Source organism: Mus caroli, chromosome 13 (assembly GCF_900094665.2).
Source record: "Mus caroli chromosome 13, CAROLI_EIJ_v1.1, whole genome shotgun sequence".
NCBI classification, from domain to species: Eukaryota; Metazoa; Chordata; class Mammalia; order Rodentia; family Muridae; genus Mus; species Mus caroli.
Window position 1 is genome coordinate 59178434 of NC_034582.1, and position 26015 is coordinate 59204448.

Sequence of the window (26015 nt, forward strand, 5' to 3'; positions counted from 1 at the left end):
ATTTCTGTTCAGCCTATTGCTGGTTTAATACATTACCATCTTCTAAGGGAATAAAAAGACAAGCACAGACCAGAATATCTTCTGAAAATAATGAAGAATACCAGTATGCAAAGTATACAGAGTGTTCTTAAAGCTCAGTAGTAGAAAGTGGATGATCTAGCTTAAAAATGGGGAAGGGTCTGAACAGATAACTTACTACCAAAAGAAGTGCAGATGGCAAGTAAGTGCAGAGGAGATGCTGCCCACTGTTACACCTGCACAAATAAGACAGGGAACACTGCACGCCTGTTAAGGTGGCGTAGTCCAGACAACTGGCAGCACCAGGTGCTACTGTGGACCTTCTTTCAGCACAGGTGAAACTGCAGAGTGAGTTGGTCCCTCTGAATAGTGTAGTGATTTGTCAAAACTTTCACTTTCAGTAATGTCAGTTACATTGTTTTTAAAATGTGTTTGATATTTAAAATATGAAAATGAAATATTCTTACCATGTTATCCATTAGTCACATTCTTTGGTTATTTATGTAAGAAATAAATTTAGTGAATTTTACTAAACTTATGCCCTCATAAGTGCCCCATATAAATTTATTCATAATTTTCAAAACTTGGAAGTAATCAAGATGTCCTTCAAAAGGCAAATGGATAGACTGTGGTACAAAAATAGAATGGTTTTTAACAATAAAAATTGAGTAAGATGTAGTGGTGCATGCTTCTAATCCCATCACTCTGGAGGCAGAAGCAGGTGCATCTCGTTCAGTTACAAAGCAGCATGGTCTACATAGCAAGCTACAGGCCAGACACAGCTACACCATGAGACCTGCTCTCAAAAAAAAAAAAAAAAAAAAAAGTAGAGCACTTGGAGAACTCTTAAATGTATATTGCTAAATTAAAGAAGCTAGCCTGGAAAAGATACATGCTGTGTTGCTGTGTGATTCCATCTGTGACCCTCTGGAAAAGGAAAAACTACAGAGACAGATCAGGGGTTCTGGGAGAAGATAAAACATCGGATAATGAGTAAAACATCAGGGACTTTTAAGCAGTAACACTATTTTTTATGATGTTGTAATGTGAAAACGTCAAGATTCATTCATCAGAATTCGGAGCTGTAAACAAAATGACTGAACTCTAATACACACTGGACAATAACATAAGCTGTTAATAAAAGGTCAGTGTTCTTAATGAGTTGTATAGATACCTCATAAATAATAATGATAATCATATTTTTAGTAACATTAGCTTTATATAAACATTCATAGGAGGCATATGGGGATATAGTTCAGCAGTAGAGTGTTTATCTGGCATGCACAAAGCTATGGATTGATCCTCAGTATTGCAAAAAGAGAGATGAGGTGTGGTATGTGGGAGATTTCTACACTTATACTCAGTACTGAAAACCTAAAAAAAAAATTGATGTCTATCAATTAAAAGCAGTAGTCTTATATAATATAAAATTAAAATGTATGTTCTACATAAAGTCAGTTATTTCATTTAAAAATAAAACTAAATGTAAATAAAAGTTTATATGTTGTCCAGGTATTAAAATATTTCCTCAGACTATGGCAGTTTTACTCACCATCTGAGAAGATTTTTAAAAAACTTCCAAAGCATTTTTCCCCCCAAAGAGTGAGGTTAAGACTCAAATTTTGAAAGAAGTCTTTATTAGATAAACTATGAAGAGATTGTTGTATTGAGTATATTTTCTGTTTATACCTTTATTATCAAAGAAATTGTTTCCTTCAAAATATTATTTCTGTACCAAGTTTTACTGAACTTGGTACAGAAAATTCCCTTCCCTTCTGGGATTGCCTTTTCATGGTGCTCTGTCTTCCCAGTGTGGGAATGCTTCTGCTGCTGCTGTGCCATCTTTGGACTGTTGCTTCCTCTCTAAAGAACTGTGTATGAGGGCAGATTATTAAGCAATTTGAGGTCAAAATCATATCTGGAAATCAGGGCTGACTGTAAATAAACAGTGAAAAGAGATGTGTGTCTAAGAGGTGAGCATCAGGTCTCTCAGAAACTGCAGAGAAGCAACTGCAAGCATTGCATGTCGTCTGTCTAGAAAGCCATTAACTTGCTAAAAGGTAAGTTTTGCTAATTTAGTCTTAACATACTGTGGGTATAAAAGTGTATTCTGAAAATTAAATTAATCCAGCTTCTGAAATGCTTCTTTTTAGTACAACCAGATGAAAAGAAGCAGGCTTTGGGAACTTTACCACCTTACTGACAAACAGGATGATAAATAGCATTTGGTGTGGTAAACAGTGTACTTGTTAATTTTGAATATATAAACGGGAGTTAGCTGAGATGACTGTGGTTAGTGTTGTATAGAACATTTTCAGGAAATCTCCAATGTTTTCTGTATGTGTAATTTTGTAGTTGGCACTGACCTACTGATACCCTGTGTTCCTTCCCAGGTCCTCCAGCAGCTTTTGAATCATTTTAGGAAACAAAGAGATAAGGTTCTTCTCTTCTCCTTTTCTACCAAGGTGAGTTCCATCCACAGTGTTCTTGCTTGGTTGGCTTGGGTGTCTAGGCACTAAGCACAAGGAAGTAGCAGATTACTGTCTATTTCCTCATCCACATGGCATATTGTGGTGGGAGAATGACCTTTCCAGCACATTTAGTTATGTGCTATAGACAGGGATGGCCACCATCCTATGAAACTCAAAGGTAGAGCTGTATTTTCTGCTGATGTTCTTTTGAGATATTTAGGATTTTTAGAGTTTAGAAAATGACAAAAAATGGTTTAAATAAATTATTTGACCAATGATTTTCTTTTTATTTGGTTTCAGTTTGTTGTTTTTAAAGAAATGCTTGCTAAAAAGAAAAGATTGCTTGTTTTAGAATAACAGAAAGAAATACATGGGTTAAAGGGGAGGAAAAGTATTTTTTGGAACTGGAAATAGACCCTAGGCCTGGCACACATTAGGGAATCAGTCTCCCACAGAGTGGCAGCCAGGACTCCATAGTGATTGCTTATTAAGTAGAAGAAACAGTGAGTCCAGTGGTCAGTGCTCATCAGTCAACACACCGTGATTGGACAGAACCTGTGACCAGAACTTAGCTTCCCTGCCTTTCTTCCCTGCAGCTGCTGGATGTGCTGCAGCAGTACTGCATGGCCTCGGGCCTCGATTACCGACGACTCGATGGAAGCACAAAGTCCGAGGAAAGGCTCAAGATTGTGAAGGAGTTTAACAGTTCACAAGATGTGAACATTTGTCTTGTCTCCACAATGTAAGAAAAATAAATAAAACATGATAGATTGATTTCATCTGGTTGATTTCTAAACTATTTTGAGATTAATTTTCAATAAATAGGCTTATGTTGTTTTTTTTATTTGATTTTAAAGAAACAGTTAAAACACTGTCAGTTATATACAGAATAACAATTCTTTATTTTCTTATCATTCTGGAATTCCCCTTGTAAAGACAGGATTAAAAGATAAGAATAAAAGCAGCAATGTTGACTCCTAGAGTTCCTGGGTAGTGTGAGTGCCCTACCTTCAGAACAGTTGGATTTCTTACTCAGAGCTCGCCACTGCTGCCTTCTCTGCCTTGTCCCAGCTGGAGCTGCTGTTGGATTTCATAAGGAATAAATTTGTTCCAGCACCTACTTAATGAATCTCTAATTAGAATGGCTTAAAGAAAATTCACTCTTTTGAGAAAGAGGTCAGTTAGTAGAAACACCTAAGGAAGATATTTGGGTTATAATAAATACTTTATTTTTTGGCATTGTATGTGAAAATTTTATAGATTTGTTATCACTGTTTTCAAAAAGAGAACCAAAGGACTTTAGAAATAAACTGCAAAGAGCAAAAATAGAACTCAAAATGAGTGTGGGGATGAGGGGTGACGCTGCCGTGGTGTGATTGCCATGGGCTATTCTGTGGAGTCCCTGCAGCTGAGTAAAGGAGAGAAGCTCTCATTGCTGCGGATGAAATCCAGCATGCCCTCGCCCGAGTCCTTACATACACAGCACTGAGTGATCTTCGGTTAAGCTCCAGCATAAACCTTCTTAACTTCAGTCACGTGTAACACACTGGATGGAGGTCCCAGCACTGCAGAACTCATCATGACCACCTCAGGCCCAGCTGAAAACAGCCAGCAGCTCTGTTCTCACTGTGCCTGAAAAAGTTCTACATGCACAACACATTCCTAACGTTGACATAAAAATCTTTCATTTTTAAAAATCCTATTAGATATTTACAAATCTACCCTATCATCTTCTTTGCATATTGTTTGCTGTAATTTCTAGTCTAGTACCTAGTGTTGTTAAATACCACTCTGGCTCTTGATCCTCATTAGGTCTATTAAGAATCTTTCTCCCTCTGCAATCTACTGAAACTTAACAGTGATGTTTGAGTCTTACGCTGGGGGATGGCCGTGTGTTGTGCCGCAGCCTGAAAGCATGTCATCTCCATTTGGGGGAGATGCTTTTTTATACTTATTTTAAACAGCTTCCTTTCCTTCCACTTTCTGTGTGCTTTCTTTGGGATTTGACTCAGATGATTCTCACTTGATCTTTTTTATGGGGGATTACTCCCCTTATCGTCCACTTTCTTTGGTTGTTGTTTTGTTTTAGACCAGTGGTTCTCAACCTTCCCAATGCTATAACCTGCTGATAAAGTTCCTCATGTTGTGGTGAACCTCTACCATAATATTATTTTTTGTTACTTCATAACTGTGATTTTGCTATTACTATGAATTGTAATATAAATACTTGATACACAGGCTATCTGACATGCAATGTCCTCTGGGGTCACAAGCCACAAGTTGAAAACCACTGTTTTAGGTGATGCATGCATCACTGCTGGCCTTGAGCCTGCTGTCCTCTTGCTTTCTCAGTTTTGCAGTAAATGTTCATGTATTATTCTTTAAGTCAGATTTTTTACATTTTGTACTCCTTGTTCTGTAGTCTGTGAAAATGCCATTTTCTAATCTTGTAGATTATTTTGTTTGAAACAGTCATATTTTTACCCAAAATTTTTTGTGCTTTCTAATCTTATTTTTTTTTCTGGATTATCTTTCTTTCCTAGAATACTAGCACCTTAACTCTTAGATTTCCATTAATACTCTTAAAACATGTTTAAAGAAAATTCATCTGTCATTTTTCTTGGAATTCTTTTTTGGAGAATTTTATAGATGAGTACTATATTTACATATCTCTCCCACCTGGGATTACAAGTTTTTGTTGTTGTAAATTAAAATCTTTGAGTTTATAAGTGATCTTGAGGAAAGTTAGTATCTTTATGATATTTCCTTTCTACTCATTAGGTTTTTTGGATGCACTGTTAAGACAGATACTTAATTTGACCTATTATAATACTAAATACATAATAATAAAATGCAATTTGTTAAAGATATTTTTGTCTAACATTAAATGTAGTTAAAATTGATATGTTCACTTGGGACAAGAGTAGAGTGTGGAAGACATTCTTAGACACAGACAGTACGCATGGTCATGAGATTTCTGTCTCAAAAACTAGTCCTTAGCCTGAAGTGAACAATTATATTACATTGCTTTTAAATAAGTCCTTGTAATTAGCCACATGACTTACAAGTAGGCTTTAATTTGTATTATATCAGAATCATCGCATCAGAGATCTAGATTAACGATTTTCTTTGTTTCTAAAAGCCTTTGCCTCTGCTTTAACCAGCCAGGTGTCATTTGTACTTTCAGTCCCTTAGAAGATTGTTCCCCTAATTAGCAGAGGACTTTTTTGAGCTCCCTGGGGTGTCTGAGACGAATCCATGCCTGGTTTCCCCATCAGGAGCCTACCTGGAACAGCTGGAAGGTTATTAATCAGGCGCTCCTATAACTTCTACTTTCTGGGCAGCTGAATCTCTCCCAGGTTCATTCTGACTTTTCCATACTGCGATTTTAGTGTTGTCTTCTTTTTCAAAGCTCTTTCCCTGTCTCACCTTTCTGCCTTTGGTTTAGGTCTCTCGGGAATCTTTTTGCTATCAACTCCGGAAAGTGATTTTAAGAAGAAAGAACTCAATTTATCTTGAGCACTAATATTTAAGAGTATGCTTCAGTTTGAATACAGACTCGGCCTATTTAAGGAGATCCTTTGTGCCTAACTGGAAAATGTTTGGTTCTTAAACTTACCTTGAAGAAAGCTAGGCCAATTGATGCACACCCTTAATCCCAGCAGTTGGAAGGCAGACACAGGCCAATCTGGTCTACATAGTGAGTTTCAGGACAGCAGAGCTACACAGTAAGATCCTGTGTCTGAGAAGAAAAAAAAGACCAGATGTATCTTGAGGATTGAAGATATGAAAATATCTAGCTCTGTGAAGAGGATGCATAGTCAATGTGAATTTCTTTCCATTTGGTACAAGTATTATCGAAGAGTATTATTACCAACTTTTGTCTTTAGACAATGAGCATCGGTGTGCCAATGGTCTGAGTGTAGGATGACATTAGTGGCAGAGTAGCAAACTGGTAAGCGAAAGGCTTAAGAGACAGAGTTAGGAAAAGAAAAGAAAAGCTCTTTTCCTCAGACTCAGTTTTGCTGTTCCTTTTGTTCAATGTCACACATCAAAATTAGCCATACCCAAAGTCTATAAAATGTAGTGAGCTGCTAGACAGAATAGGCATTCAGAACAGACGCTGTGGAGATTCACATTAAATTTTACACTTCATTGAACATATTTTATGCATTTATCCACCACCAAAACCCAATATCCACGACAGGCTTAGCACTAGAAGAATAATTATCTTTACATCATCTCTTATGACTCCTGTCCATCACCTCCTCATCTCTGTATCTGTAGCCTTTCTTGTTCTCCTTTTTTCATGTTTTACATTTGTTTACATATATTATTGGCTGGATTCCATGTATGAGAGAAAGAATATGTGAGATTTTTTTTTCCTTTCTGCGATTATGTGATCTTCCTTAATAGTCTAAGTGCATTTTAAATCTCTAAACTTCATTTTGCTTTACCTCTGAATAGTATTCTGCTTATATATGTATGTATGTATATATATATAAAATAATGTTCATTTTAAATTGTATATAATTTTATCACTATTGTAAATTAACTGTTAAAAAGGGAATGCAAAACTAAAAAATTCACAACTTGAAAAGGCCATAACCATTGTTACACAAGACAGACTCATGTGAGTATAATGCACTCATCAGTCCTGGCACTCAAGTGAGTGTATTGCACACACATTACTCCTGGTACTTGTGTGAGTGCAGTGCAATCACATCACTCCTGGATTGAGTTCTAAATTTATGTGGAACCAGTGTATTAGGTTTATTGGACAAACATTTCTATAACTTCTATTTGTTTCAGAAGATACTAAAATTATTTTTAATTGTATTTGATAATCTTATAGAAATGGTATTTGAGTATATAAAATTATGAAAACTAGCATATTAACCTATGTATATGGATTCAAATGGTCAATTTGTTAAAGGGTTTCTTGAATTGTAGAAAAAGAATATGCCATAAATATATAAGCATATTTCTGTTTGAAACATCAACTCTTATATAAAGATGGCAGTATAGTATTATATTGATTGCAGAAAATGGGTATCGTTGAGTTATAGCACCGTGGTTTGTTCTGTTGTGGATGGTTGGTTTGTTTGAGACAGGGTCTTACTGTATAGCCTAAACTGACCTGGAACTTTGACTCCTGCTTCTGCCTGGGTGCTGAGATTGCATGTGTACCACCATCCCTCACAACAGTTTATCCTGTTTTCTTTCCAGGGCTGGTGGACTAGGTCTCAATTTTGTTGGTGCCAACGTTGTTATATTATTTGATCCAACTTGGAATCCAGCCAACGATCTTCAAGCTGTTGACAGGTATGATACTGACAAAATATAAATGACCTGTGAATTCTTGCAATCTAAAACTTAGCCTTGAACTTTCTACATTGCTTATAGGACTAGTTAGAAAAGGTGGGTACTGGTGAAAATTTATATTAAAAATGACCCTAAACTTCTTAGTAGCCATTTGTTTCCAATCTCCAAATCCTACTAATGTGACATACGACCATAATAACAAATAAAGTAGAACCGTTTGTTACTGGTCATTCAGAAAATCTGAGAGACTCCTGAGAGAGACTCACCAGAGAAAAGCCAAGGTCGGAGTCTGCGGAACGGAACGGACACGGCCAGTTGACAGCTGTTGGCATGGAGTGACAACTTGTGGGGTGTGGGAAACTAAGAGTAGTGTGAGACTGATGTAGATTCCTCTCTACACTCCATGCTTTCACTAGGTTGTCTGGACTAGGTTCCTTAACCGTCTCACCAGTAGGACACTGAGACTAGAGAAGTTCCTGGTGTGTTAGACTCAGTGGAGCCAATCAAGTAATCCTAGATTTCCATAGAAAACAATACAGGAAGTAATTGAATAAACCTATGGCCTGCATTGAAATCCAGACCATCTTTCTAGTACAACTCACTTAACGTTTTGATTTTAATTACAAAAGAGAAAGTAAGAATTATGAGACATTTTCACAAAAAATAGAATAAAAGAGTCATGAGGAATTTCATAAATTCATTCTTTTTAATAGCAGAGTAGTACTGCATTGTGTAAATGTACCACATTTTCTGTATCCATTCCTCTGTTGAGGGACATCTGGGTTCTTTCCACTTCTGGCCTGCTTGTGGACGTTGTACATCGTGGTGCGGAGCCTAGTGCGCACCACGATGTACAACGTCCACAAGCAGTCTTTTGCCTTGCAGAAGCTTTGCAGTTTCATGTGGTCCCATTTGTCAATTCTTGATCTTACCGTGCAAGCCATTGCTGTTCTGTTCAGGAATTTTTCCCCTGTACCCATATCTTCAAGGCTTTTCCCCACTTTCTCCTCTATAAGTTTCAGTGTCTCTGGTTTTATGTGAAGTTCCATGATCCACTTAGATTTGACCTTAGTACAAGGAGATAGGAATGGATCGATTCGAATTCTTCTACATGATAACAACCAGTTGTGCCAGCACCATTTGTTGAAAATGCTGTCTTTCTTCCACTGGATGGTTTTAGCTCCCTTGTCAAAGATCAAGTGACCGTAGCTGTGTGGGTTCATTTCTGGGTCTTCAATTCTATTCCATTGGTCTACCTGTCTGTCACTGTACTAGTACTATGCAGTTTTTATCACAATTGCTCTGTAGTAAAGCTTTAGGTCAGGCATGGTGATTCCACCAGAGGTTCTTTTATCCTTGAGAAGAGTTTTTGCTATCCTAGGTTTTTTGTTATTCCAGATGAATTTGCAGATTGCTCTTTCTAATTCGTTGAAGAATTGAGTTGGAATTTTGATGGGGATTGCATTGAATCTGTAGATAGCTTTTGGCAAGATAGCCATCTTTACAATGTTGATCCTGCCAATCCATGAGCATGGGAGATCTTTCCATCTTCTGAGATCTTCTTTAATTTCTTTCTTCAGAGACTTGAAGTTTTTATTATACAGATCTTTCACTTCCTTAGTTAGATTCACGCCAAGATATTTTATATTATTTGTGACTATTGAGAAGGGTGTTGTTTCCCTAATTTCTTTCTCAGCCTGTTTATTCTTTGTGTAGAGAAAGGCCATTGACTTGTTTGAGTTAATTTTATATCCAGCTACTTCACTAAAGCTGTTTATCAGGTTTAGGAGTTCTCTTGTGGAATTTTTAGGGTCACTTATATATACTATCATATCATCTGCAAAAAGTGATATTTTTGACTTCATCTTTTCCAATTTGTATCCCTTTGATCTCCTTTTGTTGTTGAATTGCTCTGAAAAGCAGGCATTAAAGGGACTAAAATGAGGAAAAGAAGTATGATATGATATGATGTCACATGGAAAAGTATGTATAGCTAGTAGAAATGTTCTCAGAAATTAAAGCCTTTGCTAAGATAAAACTTATTAGCAAGTCTGAATGATAATAGAGATACAGTAAAAGGATGTATATGTGAAACAAAGTGAAATCAAATAGATATAGAATATGAATAAAGAGAAAGGAAAGAAAGGTTCCCCTGCCCCCCCCAAAAAAACCCATCATTTGTTTGTTCAGAAATAAAGACAGCAGACTGAAGAAAGAGGAGAGAATTATCAATATTTCTTAAGAACATGATTAAATTTGAAGAGCTGCCAAATGCTCAGTAAAAATAATGATTATTCCAATTATTTGGGAAGATGGAATGTTTATCTTTGTTATATTTCCAATTCTGAAAATGAAGAGGACTAAAATGCCCCAGAGTGAGAAATAAGAGGATTTATAAAAACAAATTGCCCCAAAAATCAAGTTAGCAATAAATGGGAATCAGACTCATTTCTGCAGGTCAGGCTTCTCTTCTGTGGCTACAGTTAGGACCTCCTGAGAAAGCAAACTACTTTGACTTGTGATTGTGATCAGTGACTGACACATTAGTATGTGAGGCGAGATTAAAAGCAATCTGACTCCTGAGAACTCAGGAATATACTTTGGTGGCCTGAGCCCAGTGCTCAGAGAAGGTCAGATGAAGGGTGTAATGTGTATAGTTAGGGATAAAAATTATTGATAGCGTGGCTAGAAGCTTCCTGCAATTAATTATAAAGGAAAAATTCTCCCAAACAGTGAAGGATGATATAAAAATATCAATAGTTAAGAACTGGAGCTCAACATAATTATAGTGAAGCATCAGGATTGTGTTAGAAGAAACTATTAGAAGTTTTCTTTCCTTTCAGGAAACAATATCCTAATCAAGTCTCAAAAATTGGTAACAGTGCTATTTTTAAATGCTAGAAAAAATTAGCATTTTTTGTAAAAGTGAGGCACAGTGGTCATTTGGTCAACCTTTGAATATACAGTGACAAGTTCTACCCTCTATATGTTCTGCTTCTACAAATGCAGTGAGACTCTTCAGCAGTGGTTTTCTACATATAGGTCTTTCACAGTTTGCCTAAGATCACGGAAAAAACATATTTTATGTTATGATATATTAGAGTAGCAAAATTATTATTATGAAGTAGCAACAAAAATAAATTTTTGATTGGGGGTACTACCATATGAAATAGAATTGTATTAAAGGGTCACAGTGTTAGGAAGGTTGAGAGCCACTGCTCTGTGGTTTCATTATTTTATTTCATAAGTGTGTATATCTCTGTGAGTGTATGCACATGTGATTGTGCGTGTGCATTTGAATAGGTTAGAACTCTGTAAGAAGGAACAGCAGAATGGTGATAAAATGGAAAAGTTAAATTCGGACATACACTTATTATGAAACGTATAAAATAAGAAAGAAGCAAAAGACTAAAAAAAATTTATGAAATATAAGGGTCCAGAGAGAATGGCTTTATGGTTAAGGGCATGTACTGCTATTGCAGGAGACCCAGATTCTCTTCCCAGCACCCATATTGGGCAGCTCACAACCTCCGATGTATCTGGCTTCTTAGGGCACTGCAGTTCTGTGCACAGATTGATACATTCAGATTCATACACAGAAACATATATACATGATATAAAAATATATAAGATACTACTATAAAGATGGTAATCAACTTAATAAAGAATGGCAATATTAGTATTAAGTAAATTCTTAATAGAATTTAACAGAAACATTGCGAAGCAAAGAAGAGATGATGCATCAGAATGGTGTAATAGTTACTTCAACTCCAAGCCCAGAGTCTTATGATAAGAAGTAAGAAGAAAGAGAGCAGAGAAAAAAGGAGAACAGAGAAAGAAAATGCAGTGGCAAGAACAAGGAAGAGTCCAGAGAAAAGAAGAGAACCTAGAAAAGGAAGTTGGACAGAGGAGAACAATCTGGAAAAGAGAAGAGAAGAAAAGAGACCAAGAAGAGGGAAGAAAACAGCAGAGAAAAGAAGCGAAGATTGTCTGCAAAGATTGGGAAAAATAGCTGTTTTTTCAAATGACAGATTTTCAACAGAAGGCCTTTTTATCTTTCATCTAGAGACATGTAATGTGATTTCTACTACAAATTATGATCTTTTTATTTTATTTTATTTCCCCAGTTGTTGGCATGGCAGGACTGTGCACATGCTAGGCAAGTGCTCTGCCACTAAGCTGTATCCCAACCCCTATGGTTGTTTTTATATACTTTGTAAGTGTTTGGAAGTATTGGGAGTATTTTATGTTGTTCTGAAATTATAACAGGAAAGTATGGTCTTTTCAGAGTAACAACAAATCAGTCTCTCAAACGTCCTTAAAGATAGACAGCACACATACAAGACAGACGTTAAAATAAACATCTAAAAATTGGAAGAATACACAGAGAAAGAACTAAAGAATACTAGAAAAATACTGGTGGCAAAGTGAGAGTATCAACAGAAATAAAATTTATGAGAACAAAAATACAAATATTCTGGATCTGCCATTCAGTTCTGGAATTTAAAAATTCACTAGATTTAGCATGGACTTAAACAGAAAGAAGAAAGGGAATCTGTAAACTTCAACTTATCAAGCCTGAAAAGAAATCTTTTAAAAGAAGGAAAAATAAATTTCACCAAAAAGACATATTTTTCTATATTGGTTCTTTCTTCTCACCAAATAGTCCACTTTGTACGTTATGGAGTTTTCAGCAGCAGAAAAAAAAAGCAGACATAATTATTGAAAAGCTTCCTCGGTTTGAGGGAAAATACAAGAAAGAAAAAATTCCATGCTGAGATATTTCCAAAGAGATCTACACCAAGACTTTTTCAGGCTGACAGCAGATAAAAACAGAGAGAAAGGCCTGAAGTGGCAGGATTAAGCTGCATATTGTGTAAAACTGATCTCTAAAAGGCTTAGTTGCAATTAGCTCAGCATAAACCTAGCAGATCAGAAAGCAGTGTGCTAATGGATTTAAAGTAATAGTATATATATATACATATACATACATACATACATATATGTGTATATATATCACTGAGATAATTCCAATATATATTATATATACTTATTTACTAAATATATTAGTATCCAATATATTACTACTTTGAATATATATTTAATAATATACAACATATAATAATTAACATGTATATTAACATGTCAACTGGAAACAGAAAAATACATTAATTTAGAATTTACTATTGAACAGGACAGTCATTCACAAAAAAAGGAGAACTTAGGTCATTCTTACACAAACAAAAGCTGAACAAATCTTTGACTACTAGTGCTTCCTCCAAAATACTTCTGAAGGGAAAACTTAAGTTGAAATGTAAAGACAGCAAACAGTAACTCAAATCCTTATGGAAATAGAATTCACCAGTATAGGCAAATACAAACACCAATAGAGTTGTTACTTTTGTTTTCAACAGAAATCAAAAGGAAAATTCATAACATGTTTATGAATCTATCTGTACATTTATAATATATAATTTGTAACATATATACATGTATATTTATTTTGTGTATATATGTAAACAACAGAGGAAAGGATTCATAATGTGTCATTGAAAAAAAATTAACTAAAAACACAAAGGAAAATCAGTAATGGAGGAAGTGTAACAACAGTTAAAAACCTCAGAGATGGCTGAGCATAAAGGTGCCCATCTTTAATCTCAGCACCCACTAGGCTGAAGCAGGCATGTTTCTGTGCATTTGAGGCCAGCCTGGTCTGCATAGTGAATTCCAGAACATTTAGGGAGCGACCCTATCTCAAGAATCAAATAAACCAGCAAAAGCAAGACCTCCTTTGTTTTCTTGTTTAAACATAGATTAAACTCCAAGATCAAAAGACATAGATGTAAGAGCAGATTTAAAAGGAGAGATGTAAGAGCAGATTTAAAAGGAGTATCCGACTACATGATATCTATAAAAGTCTCAGTGTAGATTTAAGGATATGTGTAAGTTGGAAGTGAAGGGATGAAAAAAGACATTCCACAAAGATACTAAAACAACAACAAAAGAACAGAGGTATTGTATTAATAGAAGGCAAAATTGATTTTTAAGTCAAAACCTGCTATAAGAGTAAAAGAGAGACATTGTGCAATGATTTTTTTAAAAAGTCAGTGTACCAACAATTATAACAGTTACAAACAAAAGTATACAAACACTGAAGCTCCAGACACTCCGAAGCCAACTGACAGAATAAAAGGGGAAACCAACAGCTCTGCAGCAGTAGAGAGAGACTATCTTACCTCAGAATCATCCTGGACGGATGGTACAAGTCGCAGCAGATAGGACCAAGCAGCACCTCAGAGTAGAGGTGGCAGATGCTCTCTTCCAACAGAGCATCAGCAAACTGTGCTTTCCTTCAGTACACATGAAATGTTCTCTAGAGTAGCATTCACATATTAATCAGCAAAAAAGCCTTAATACTCTTAAAAATAAATTGTTCAGTATTTTATTTTTTATTGGCAGTAGACAAGACAGTAGAAGTCAGCAGCAGAAGGAAAAACTCAAATATTTACAAATACAGCACACACTCAAAACCCTTAACTGGTCAAAGAAGAAATAGCAGAGGAATTTTGAAATACCTTTGAAACATGAACACATAACTTGAAAATTTATGGGATATAGTGAAAGTGGAAATAAGAGGGAAATCCTTAATAAGAAGGTTTTAGATCCATAATCTTACTTCAAAGAGAAAAGAAAAAAATAATCCCTAAGTTAGAAAAAAGGAAGAAAATAACATAGCTTAGAAAAGAAAAAAATAGTAAAATATTTTTTTAAGAAATATGAGATTGGGTCTTTGAAAATATTGAAATATTAACTCAGAGAAAAGAGGAAGGCTCAAACACAGAAATCATGAAAAAGAGCATTACTACCTAAGTTACAGAAATCTGATTATCAGAGTACTGTGAACAAGTTTATACCAACACATTGAATGGCCTAGGAGAAATGGACACTTTTCCTAGAAACATACAACCTGGCAAGGCTGACTAAGAAATAGAAAACTATGATACATGTGTATGTAAAGAGATGAACTCACAGTCACAATCCATCAAAGAGAAGCCAAAAACCAGAGGATGTTATTTAGAGTCCTACAGATAATCAACACTACTGCAAAATTTTCCAAAACATTGATGATAAGGAATCACTTGAGTTGTATTTTGTGAGACCTGCCTTATGTAACCTAATCCCAATAATTCACTCTACTAGAGAATGCCAGACCAGTATCCTTGTACATAGTACGATAGTTAATTATTCAATAGTTAAGTGTTCAAGCAAAACTAAGAAGCAGGTTGAACAGATGATACAGAGAAGGATTAATTTTGGTGTGCAAAAGACTGGTCAGACACTATACACAAATCACCGTGATGTACCACCCTGACAAATAAGGAAAGAAACGTGCTCAGTTATCTCAGTTGATGCAGCAAAGTTGTTTGACAAATTTAACCATGATTTAGAGATCACATCAAATTAAGAATGGAAGAAAATTATCTTCATGTAAAAACCATTTATAAAAAAATTAAACTAGTGCCGTAGTCAGTGGTAAAGAGCTGAATGTTTTATTCTAGATTATCAGCCACAAGGAAAGTCTGCATTTTTCTGCCTAAAAAAAAAAAGACACACGCTGTATGGTTTCACTATTCCACTGTATAGTTTCATACTGCATCCACAGACAATGATCATATCAGTAGAGAAAGTAGCATAGTAGTGGGAGGGAGACACCGCAGTTTGTAAGGTGCTTAAGACATGACTCTGGTCCCTCACAACCAGTGTAAAGAATAAACAAGCAAAACACAGCACGGGGCATTGGGGAGTTTGCCTATAATCTCAGTACTGGGAACTTTGAAACAGGTAGATAGATGCCCTGGGGCTTGCTGGTTAGACAGCCCAGCCAAATTTGTACAACAGGCCAGTGAAAGACTGTCTCTGAAAAAGAATGGTGTCTAGGGAATGCCAACAAGATGTTCTTACCTCTACCTGTATTCTTACATGTATGGTGACCACACCAAGCAGAATGGTGGCTCCTGGGTACTGCTGAGCAGGGGTGGGGAACTGCTGTTTGGTCAGTAAAGAATTCAATTTGAAATGAGGAAAATCTGTATATCATATTGATTCCAAAGCACTGAATCTACTTTCTGTGTTTCATCTGTAAACTCAAAATGATTAAGTTTGATGTTGTATGTATTTTATCATCTTGAAAATAAAATCAAAAGAGATGTGTTTTATTTTGTTTAGAAATAAATACTAGTGAAATCACTGTGGACCACTTAGTTCTCACATTAATTTATATTTTGGTTTCTTCTTTTGAGATTTTATTTGTATTTTAAGTGTATTAAGTATGTATGTATGTACACTATGTGCATGCAGTGTCCACTGAGGCTAAAAGGGGACTTTGTATCACCTGAACTGTAGTTGCAGATGGTTATAAGCCAGCTCACTGGGTACTAGGAGTCAAGCCCTCTGAAAGAGCGGCAACTACCTTTAATCACTGAGTCGTCTCTCCAGCCTCTATTTTTAAATTAATTTCTGAGAAAAGACTGAAAGTGAATGAAAAGGATGGTATAACTTAGAAAACGAGCAAGCAAACAAAGAAGCAAAGAAATTATAGAAGAAATTACTATTTTTAACATGACATAAAAATTAAATCATTAATTGAGAATACATTACAGTTTTGAAAATGGCAATACACAGAAAGCCTAAGAGGCAGAAAGGGGACTGGTATGCTAGCACACACCTTTAGTCTCAGCACTCTGGAGGTAGAGGCCACCCTGGTCTATGTAGTAACAGTTCCAGGACAGCAGAGCTAGATAAGGAAACCCTGTCCTTATTTATTTATTTATTTATTTATTTATTTATTTATTTATTTAAGGCAGAAAGGCTTACTAACTAATAATATTTTCTTTTAGTTTTGAACCTTTTACATAAAACTGTGAAGATGCATTTAGAAGGACAGAAGACAACAATTGCACTTATGTTTATTATGAGCCAGGTACTCCATGGCCTCCATGAATTCTCTCATTTAACTTGATGCTAGTGCCTGTCCTGTCTTACTTTGCAGGAAGCTGAGGCAAAGTGGCCTTAGTTAGCTACTTACTTAGGTTCATAGAATGGCAGTTTCAGGTTCTGATTCCATGCAGTCAAGTAAAATCCAGAGTGAAACAGAAACCACTGTCCCTCCCTCCCTCCCTTTCCCTCTTTCTTTCTCTCTGTTTCTTCCTTTCTTTCTTTGGTCTTGGAACATTTGGTGTGACTTTGTACTTTCTATTTGTGTAATTTGTTTTTTGTGTATATGTGTGTGGTATGAGTACTTGTTCTTCAGGAGTGACACCTTGTTTCTTGAGATAGGATCTATCACTGACCTGAATCGTGCCAAAGCGGCTAGGCTTGCTGCCCAGCCAGCCCCAGGGATCCTACTGTCTCCACACTCTTGCTATCACACCTGGTTTTTACGTAGGGACCAGGATCAAACTCAGGTCGTCATGTTTGCATGGCAAAAACTTTACTGGTGTTTAGGGATGTGACTTCATTCACAGCATCCAATAAAGCCTGTTTGAGAAGTCACAGGGAACAGACCCGTAGGTCTGTGGGGAGTCAGCATAGAGTAGTAACTTGTGTCATGGTCTGTAACACAACCTGGGGTACTAGGGTACTAGGCAGCTGAGTGATTCACTCAGACCCAGGAGATGGGTATCAGCTCTTAAACCTGCATGTCATAGACATTTCCAATTAATTAGTTTTAACAAGATTGAGTTTTAGTTTGGTATTTAAGAGGGTACTTTTTTAATGTTTTTGTTTTTAGCTCACTTTATTAAGATATAATTGGCATATATACGGTAAACTTGACTTACTTTATGTTTACAGTTGGTAAGTTTTGATGACTATGTGAAACCATAGCCACAATTAAGATAATGGATGCATCCCCTCTGCCACAGGTTTCCTTGTACCTTTTGTAGTCTGTTTCAGTTGACTTAGTGTTTTTAATTTTCAGAGCGTATAGGATTGGACAGTGTAGAGACGTTAAAGTGCTTAGGCTAATATCCTTGGGGACAGTGGAGGAGATCATGTACTTACGCCAGGTCTACAAGCAGGTAAGGATATCTCCCATTCTATGTAAGAAGGTACATCTGTCTATTTTTAGAAATTAGGAACAAATATATAAAGAAGTTTTAAATTTTACCCTAGTGTGGAATTTACTAAAATTATCAAATATACTCTTAAATATATTTCTGTGACATAGAGTAAATTGTTAAGTTTATAGTATTTTACTCCTGAAAGTTTCTTAAGGCCATATTTCCCTTTTTTAAAATTTATTTTTCTAATTTCATGTGTACTGATGTTTTGCCTGCGCATGTGTCTGTTTAAGGGTGTTGGATCCCCTGGAACTGGAGTTACAAACAGTTGTGATCTGCCATGTGGTTGTTGGGAATTGAACCAAGATCCTCTGGAAGAGCAGCCAGTGCTCTTAACCGATGAGTCGTCTCTTCAGCCCCTTAAGCAATATTTCTTAAACATTAATGTGCATTTAAATCACCTAGTGATTTTGTTAATTAAGCAGGTCTGAGGTACAGCCCAAGAATGCACTTTTAACTAGCTCCCAGGAATGCCAGTTCTTAGTCTACTGATCACAATTTAAATAATAAGGCACAGCTCCCCAAATGGTGAGCCAAGGTGTGGTATGTGTGCCATAGCTGAGTTCCAGGTACACCGAGGCATTGATCTCAAACTCATGGCAACAAGAATGTCTAAGCTACCTTACAGCCTTAACAAACCTCCTCTTTTCACTTCAGGCTGTTGTTCCTATGTCATCCTCTTCTGTATGTGCATAAACAGGAAAAAGATTAAGAAAGATTAGAGCTAGGAGAGATACACCATAGGGACACTAACTGCAGAGCACCGCCTTAGAGACATGAGGAGCACCATAGGAAAACTGACTGAATGGACGCCCAATAAATAAGATTGTGCAGCTTGAGCTTCAGCTGTTGCTGCTTGGTGCTCTCTATGTTTATCTGAAATCTCATTGGCTCTTTAATAATGTGTAGGATATTAATTTATGTTCCTTTTATACCTATAAATAAACATTTATTCATTTAGAACTGCTCATTTGAGAAGCTCTGGAATGAGGTTCAAGTTTAATTACAAGTATTAAATTTGAATTGCTCCCTGTATATTTGGCTGGCATCTATTTAAGAACAAACATCTGTCACATGTGGTGGTCGTTACTAAAAATGATCCAATCTTAAAACTCATGCTAACTTCTTCATTCTAAAAATAGGATTTACACAGCAGTCTGTGTATTTTCTTAAATCATTTAGGTCTGAAGGAAACAATTTGGTTTCTGGTCTTTGATATGACACAATTACTTGAACTAATTCCTATTCTAGCTTAACCACTCGAGAAAAACATGAGGCTGCTCCTTAGGACCTGTTGTTTTGTGTACTTAGACTAGTCCTCATTACTGTTTCCTTAATCATGTAAGTGTTTTTTCAACCTATTATTACATGCATTTTACTTCTACCCAAAATGGCTTATTATGTACTGTATAATAATATGTAACAAAAATTTCAGGAGACAGTGTAATTTAGTGTTTAGAACTTTATATGATATATACAAAGATAAGGTAGTGATTATATAAGGAAAAGGTGTAACACATGCTTTGAAGATAGCCTAGAACTTGAAACAAGGATACATATCAACATACATATATTGAGCCTCACATTCTTTGGAGAAAAGAATAAAAAGTAAGAAAAAAACCAACTATAAATACGTTAGAACATAGAATGTTTCTCAAGGGTCCAGAAATTGTTTAGGAAACCCTTAAGGACAGAAAAGACAGAGACCCAGAGAGACTCAACCAGGGGGAAACTACCAGAAAGTCAGACACAACTTACACATTCTCATTGCAGTGTCAGCCACTAACACAAGAAAGGACTCCTTAGAGTATTAAATGATAGTCTTGATAGATGCCTTAGCATGTACTCTTCTCTGCTGCACACAATGAATGCAGTCAACAGTTGTCTATTCCAGAGTGAAAGCAACAAATAGAAACACTGAAAGTAAACAAGAAAGACAGCTCACGCTTTTTACTGGTATGCACAAGAAAGTCACTCTCAAAGCCCAGAAGTACATAACAAGCCATTTTAGGTAAAAGTACTTAGATTTTGGTAAAAGGACTTGGATTTGAATGTGTTGTGCTTATGTGCACTGACTCAGTTAGTCTGTGGTTTAAAATAACATTTATCCAGACCTCTGCTCCTTCATTTGGAACACCATATACAACCAAGTTTGGCATTTTGAAATTGTCTCATATACCTGGATTACATATGTACACACATACATACCATTTTATGTAGAAAATTTTACAGAAAAACAGCTCACGGAACTTCAAACTTGCCCAAATTTTCTGTTTGTTAACACATTCCATGTTTGCCTTCTCCTTCCTAAAGCTATTATTTTTCTTCTTTTTCTGGGCCATTTGAACTCATGCATCACAGGGTTTCTCAGAGATCATGTTTACATTTTACATGTTTACATTACATTATGAAATAGCAGTAGAGAGTACATCCATGTGGTGATGCTAAAGTGGCATACATCCTTAATGGCTCCATGGTTGGTAGTCTTAAAACTCTTGAGGATGGCAGTTCTAGGGTTTTACAGTAGTTGTCACTGTTATTAAATATACAGTTAGCTTGGTATCCACATGTTTATTATATACTTTAGATTGTAACACAAGGAATATAATAATTCTGCCAATATTAGTTTTTAATGTAATAATTTTAAAGAAGAAATGTGTATTCAGATGTCAACGTACATTATTAAACATTTATAATAATGTAATCTTGATTCAATGATAAAATAGAAAATGTAATATGCGTGCTCCAATGAGGTGGCCAGATTATCATTATTTCACCATAATGGCAACATCTGCAGGGAAATTAAAACAAAATCTCCTCCCTAAGGCTATCCAGCCAGCCCCAGCTAAAGTTGTGTGTATACAGGGAGTGCCAGGAAATTCTGACATACTGTTGGAGCAAACACTTCAAAAATATCTTGTGTTTTTCTGTTATAGCAACTTCACTGTGTGGTGGTTGGAAGTGAAAATGCCAAGCGATACTTTGAAGCAGTACAAGGATCAAAAGAACATCGAGGAGAGCTCTTTGGTGTCCACAACCTCTTCAAACTAAGGTCCCAAGGGTCATGTCTTACGAGAGACATCCTGGAGGTGTGAAGTTGTTCTGTGACCTCTTCAATAATGTTTTAAGTACAGTTTTGTCACTCAGGGAGTTTGAAATACAATTGGTATTTCCTTTTCAGAGAAATTTTTGGTATTCCTTCTCAAAAATACATGTTTAGAATTTCTACATTTAAAGAAGTGGGAAATGAATTGTACCTCAAAGCCAAAACTTACTCATGGATACTTATAGATAATACACATGCATTATGAGTCCAATCTGCATATGAGATAATATGACCTCCATGGCCATTTTCAGACAGACAGAGTTGAGAGGGATTTATTAGTTTGAAAACAGCTGTTGAAATTGAGAACTAAAAAAAATTAAGATTTTTTTTCCTAAATAAACAAAACTGTAAAATATGTTTTGATTAGAAGTTACAAAATACTCCCTGCGATGTACTCTCATGTCTCTGAGAGATTTTTTATTTTCTGTTCCCAATAAAAATTCCACACCAATATTTCAAACTCTCCACTATGTTCATGTTCAATACAGATGTTTCTTATTCTTCAAATGAGACACTTACATGGCTTTAAAAATTCCTTTAGTTCATTAATTTACCAGAACACTGAGAATATTGACCTGTTTTCCAGCTGATATTAGTGTGGAGATCATACAGCCCTGGAATATCACTCTTTTTCATCTCCTTACTACATAGATGATGAGCCAGCCAAGGAGAGCTCCAGATTATTTCCCTTGGCTTCTGGGACTTTGTAGTAAAATCTTAATTGTACTTCATTTAGTAAGCATCATAAATAAAGTTCAAGAAAAATTATTCCCTGTCTTTGAGCAATGGCAGTCTAGATGGAGGCGGAGGACATTCACACACGGGACATGTACTGTCAGTGTTACATGTTGCTCCAATAGTCATTCATGATGAGCACTGGCAAAGGTGGAGGACATTCCCGTAATGGACATGTGCTGTGAGTGTCATATATAATGTCAACATCTCTGATCCTTAAGGACGAGCATCTGTGGATGGAGAGAAGACAGGTACTGTCTGTGTCCTGCTCAGTAGTGTCTAGTGTTCTACATCACTAATGACTCCAAGTAGTTGAATTGCCCAATACTGTTATGTAGAAGATACGAATAGCACATGCACAAGTGACACAAGCTGGAGCATCATGCTTTGCACACTCAGCATTGAGATGCTTGGATGGGGCAGTATTATTGTGTATTCTTTAATTATGTAAGAGCAGCTGATGCAGGCAGAATTCTTAGGCAAATGTTTGACACTTGTGTGCCTTCCAACAGTGCTTTTAGTAAAATTGAACACAGGCACTAGTTTTGTATTCTGTGAAACTGAAAGAGTTTCTTACCTGGCAAATGAGAAAGTATTGTTACGAATGCAAACCCTCTTACACTTAGCCTGCCTTTGCTGGTTTTTGTTTGTTTGGTTGGTTGGTTTTGTTTTGTTTCTGTTTTCTTTTTTGGTTGTTTTCACCCTGTATTTACAGCTGTGTATATTCTTCCTTGTGGAAATTACAGAGGGAAGGCCAAGTGGAAGCTGGCATCATGACAGCCACAACATGGTTGAAAGGGGAACCTTCAGCACAAGAACTAGAAACAGTGAGTAACCAGAAAATATTGACTGTGACATCTTTTTCCTTTACTCTTTTCCTTCATTTTTCAGTATGAAAAAAGAGAAACTTCTAAAAACTCAGGGATACAAAGTGAATGAAAATAATTATTACAGTGATTAATATTTATAAAAACAAATTCAGGAGCAGTCAACCCCAAATTCAACATCCTGTGTTAGTGAACACACCAGCTTTATTATTTATTATTATTGTTATTGTTATTATTATTTTATTAAAGGACAAGCTAAATAGAGAAATGACCATTAGTGTGTATCAAAACCATTCCGTAAATCAGAGCGAGTATTGTATTCTTTAAGTCTGTGACCTTAAGATCTCATTATCATTTCTGAGACCCTATGCTGTCACCAGAGACCCTTTTAGGTGTAAGGTACAGGAAACATGAAGAAGATTTTTACATTGCTATTCTTGCTGGATAATTTGTTGGTTCTTGTTTTTTGGGGTTGTTTTGTTTTGTTTTTGAGATTTAAATTTATGTGAATTGAGTGGCCTTAACTTTTTTTTTTTTTTTCTTTTTTTTTTCTGTGTTGCAGAGTGGCCTTAACTTAAGAAACTCATTTTTATTCACCTATTTTTGTATGCATACCAAGTTGGTTCCTGGGGATCAGGTTCAGTTTGTTAGGCTTGGTGAAAGGTGCCTTTCCCTCTGAGTCATCTTGCTGGCCCAGGTTGATTGTTTTGTTTTGTTTTTAATTTAGATAAACACAAAAGTCAAATATTGGTAGAAGTTTTAGATAACTTTCCCAAAATCTCAACAAGTTAAGCCTCAATTTTAGGGAACTGAAGCTTTTCCTTAACTTGGGTTATCTGAAAAGGGAATTGGATATAATTTTGTAGCAAATTTTCTTCTTGAGACAGGGTCTCATATAGTCACGACTGGCCTTTAATTCCAGGTAAAGCAGAGGATAGTCTTGAACCCCTGATCTTCCTGTCTGTTTTTCAAATCCTTTGCTTTTCTTACTAAAAACATGCACCACTGCGTACAACTCTTCCCTTGTGTTTTCTAATGTTTCTATCTGCTTTTCATGTAGCCTAGAGACCCTGACTGTCAAGAGCCCACAGATGTTTGTGAGCTCTACAGCGACATCAGTGATGAGGAGTCGGTGGGCCATTCCCTGGGAAAGACTGATCAACACAAAGTCTCTGACACCAGTAGAACTCCAGGCTTCCCAGCACAGCTCACTTTGCTACAGTGTGGATTCTCTAAGTTGTTTGAGGCAAAGTATAAGTCAGGCCAGGATGGCGATGGAAACCCTGTCTCCAGTGACGGAAGTTCTGATGAGCAACCCATGTGTCTTTCTGCAGAAGCCAGACAGGCTGCTCGTCAAAAGACTTGGGACTCTGTTTGTACTTCAGAACATCAGAAATCAGATAACATCCAAACTCCAGATGAAAAATGTGTTTCTGATAAAAGTGAGAAGNCTTTAGAACAGAATGTTTCTTCAGAATCTGATGATGAGACAAAGGATCACTGCACAGCTGGACATCATTGCATGGGACAGGGAGACACAGAGTCAGAAGACAGTGATGTCATCTTTCCTACACAGTATCCCACTCAGAGAACCNCCAAGAACCATAGACGCTTTAAGCTGCTGTTAGGTGAATCTGAAGATTCTGAAACAGAAAACCCTGTGAAAGTAAATCATGGTGATGGCAGACAGAACAGTGGCAGAGGAAATGGACCAGTTTCANATCTCTTGTGTCTCAAGAACATGACCTCAAAATCTGTTAGGAAAAGAAAAGGTACAGATGATATTAGCGATGAGTCTGATGACATTGACATGTTCCCCAAGTCAAGAATAAGAAAGCAAAGAGCCACTACTTCCTNGAAATTTAAGAGAAAAAAGGAAAACAAAAGGAAACTTGATAATTCTCCTGTAACAGCAAAGGAAGCAAATCAAGTGTGTGCAGCAGATGGAGACCGTAGCTCTCAGGTTATTGAGGATTTTTCATCCTCAGATGACAATTTATCTGTCAGCCACTTGAGTTTCACTAAACTAAGTCACAGAACAGAAACTGTAAAAGATAAAATCAGCTTGTCCCCCAAGCTGCCTGGCCCAGATAAGAAAAATAACACTTTTATNTCAAGAAAACCACCAAGTTTTCTAAATGAAGGATTTGTCAGTCAAGAGCAAATATGCAACTCAATGGATAAAATATTAGGTAAATAAACATTCTGAAAACATTTCTCTAAATAACTGTTTTTTAAAGGTACATATTCTATGAGAGATTGTTCAGTTAGCCATTAAAACAGCTCTAAAATCAAGATGCTGCTTTGAAGCAGAAGTAATGAAGTGGCAGGATACAGGGCTGGCTACCTACAGGATAGAGAGTTGCTGTTTCCCTGTAATGCCCTTCCATGTGACCCACCCACACTCACCACAGCCTCTGTGTGCCAGACAACCAATTATTCTGATATGTATAGTCAGTCATTCCTTACATATATTGCCAAGGTTTTGTTACATGGATGTATATTCTGTGATGGTATAGTTTAGCCTTGTCCACTTCATTCATTTCATGTAGTCTGCAGTCTGTAAGAATCCTCCTCCATCCTCTCACTACCATAGAATTTACTTATAGTTTCTCTCAATGTGCATTTTGCTCACCGTTCTCAGCAGTCAGTCATGCTTGATGTCTTTATTACCTGTGAATGAGTAGGATTTCTGAAACTTCAGTGGTCATATATTATTTGTATGTATGTCTTTGTATTTTATGTATATACATATTACTTGTAATTACATATCTTAATATATGTTATACACTTATACATGTATGAATATATGTATACATATATTTATCCATAGTTGTACACGATGATGAATATACGTCATGAATTATTTATATTTTCATATTTATATTGGTAATTACAAAGTTCTCTTTCTTGTCTATATACAGAAATTGATTTAGTTATAATAGTCCATAACTGCTTATTTGTTTTGTCCCATACTACACAATAGTTAAAGGATGAGTTGACATGGTACCACAGTAAAGGCTGAAGGTGTGTCCATAAGAGAGCATTTGCTCAGTGTTATTACTACAAGAGCATCACTAGACACATTCTTTTAGGGTTTTTTTTTAAACATACCATTCTATTTCTTTCCATTTTTACAATGGATACATTGTGTCTAACCTGCCAGAGACATTGATATGTCTATACATTCTTGCTTTACTGCTTTGGTTTCACTCCCTCCTGGTGTATAGGTGACTAGAAATACTACAGTTGCTTTCCTTCCTGTGTAAATGTCTATATAGCATGTGGATCATCTGGACCTTGTTTTCTAGTAAATTTTTTTTATTTTAATATATTTTTTATTAGGTATTTTCCTCGTTTACATTTTCAATGCTATCCCAAAAGTCCCCCATACCCACCCCCCCAATCCCCT

The 26015-nt window shown here is 36.2% G+C and overlaps 1 protein-coding gene across 3 annotated transcripts in view; it reads left to right on the forward strand.

The window, feature by feature from the left end:
• Window positions 1–26015, forward strand: part of Ercc6l2 (ERCC excision repair 6 like 2) — a 96056-nt gene that overhangs the window by 36247 nt on the left and 33794 nt on the right. For 2 of the 3 annotated variants that reach the window (XM_021180506.2, XM_029468329.1), the window contains 7 exons: window positions 2412–2483; window positions 3086–3231; window positions 7719–7814; window positions 17794–17893; window positions 20872–21024; window positions 22523–22603; window positions 23664–24795. In XM_021180506.2, coding sequence (XP_021036165.1) covers window positions 2412–2483; window positions 3086–3231; window positions 7719–7814; window positions 17794–17893; window positions 20872–21024; window positions 22523–22603; window positions 23664–24795 — 1780 coding nt within the window. Of the gene's footprint in view, window positions 1–2411; window positions 2484–3085; window positions 3236–7718; window positions 7815–17793; window positions 17894–20871; window positions 21025–22522; window positions 22604–23663; window positions 24796–26015 lie in introns of those variants that run through there. The other variant, XM_029468330.1, reaches the window with a different exon arrangement.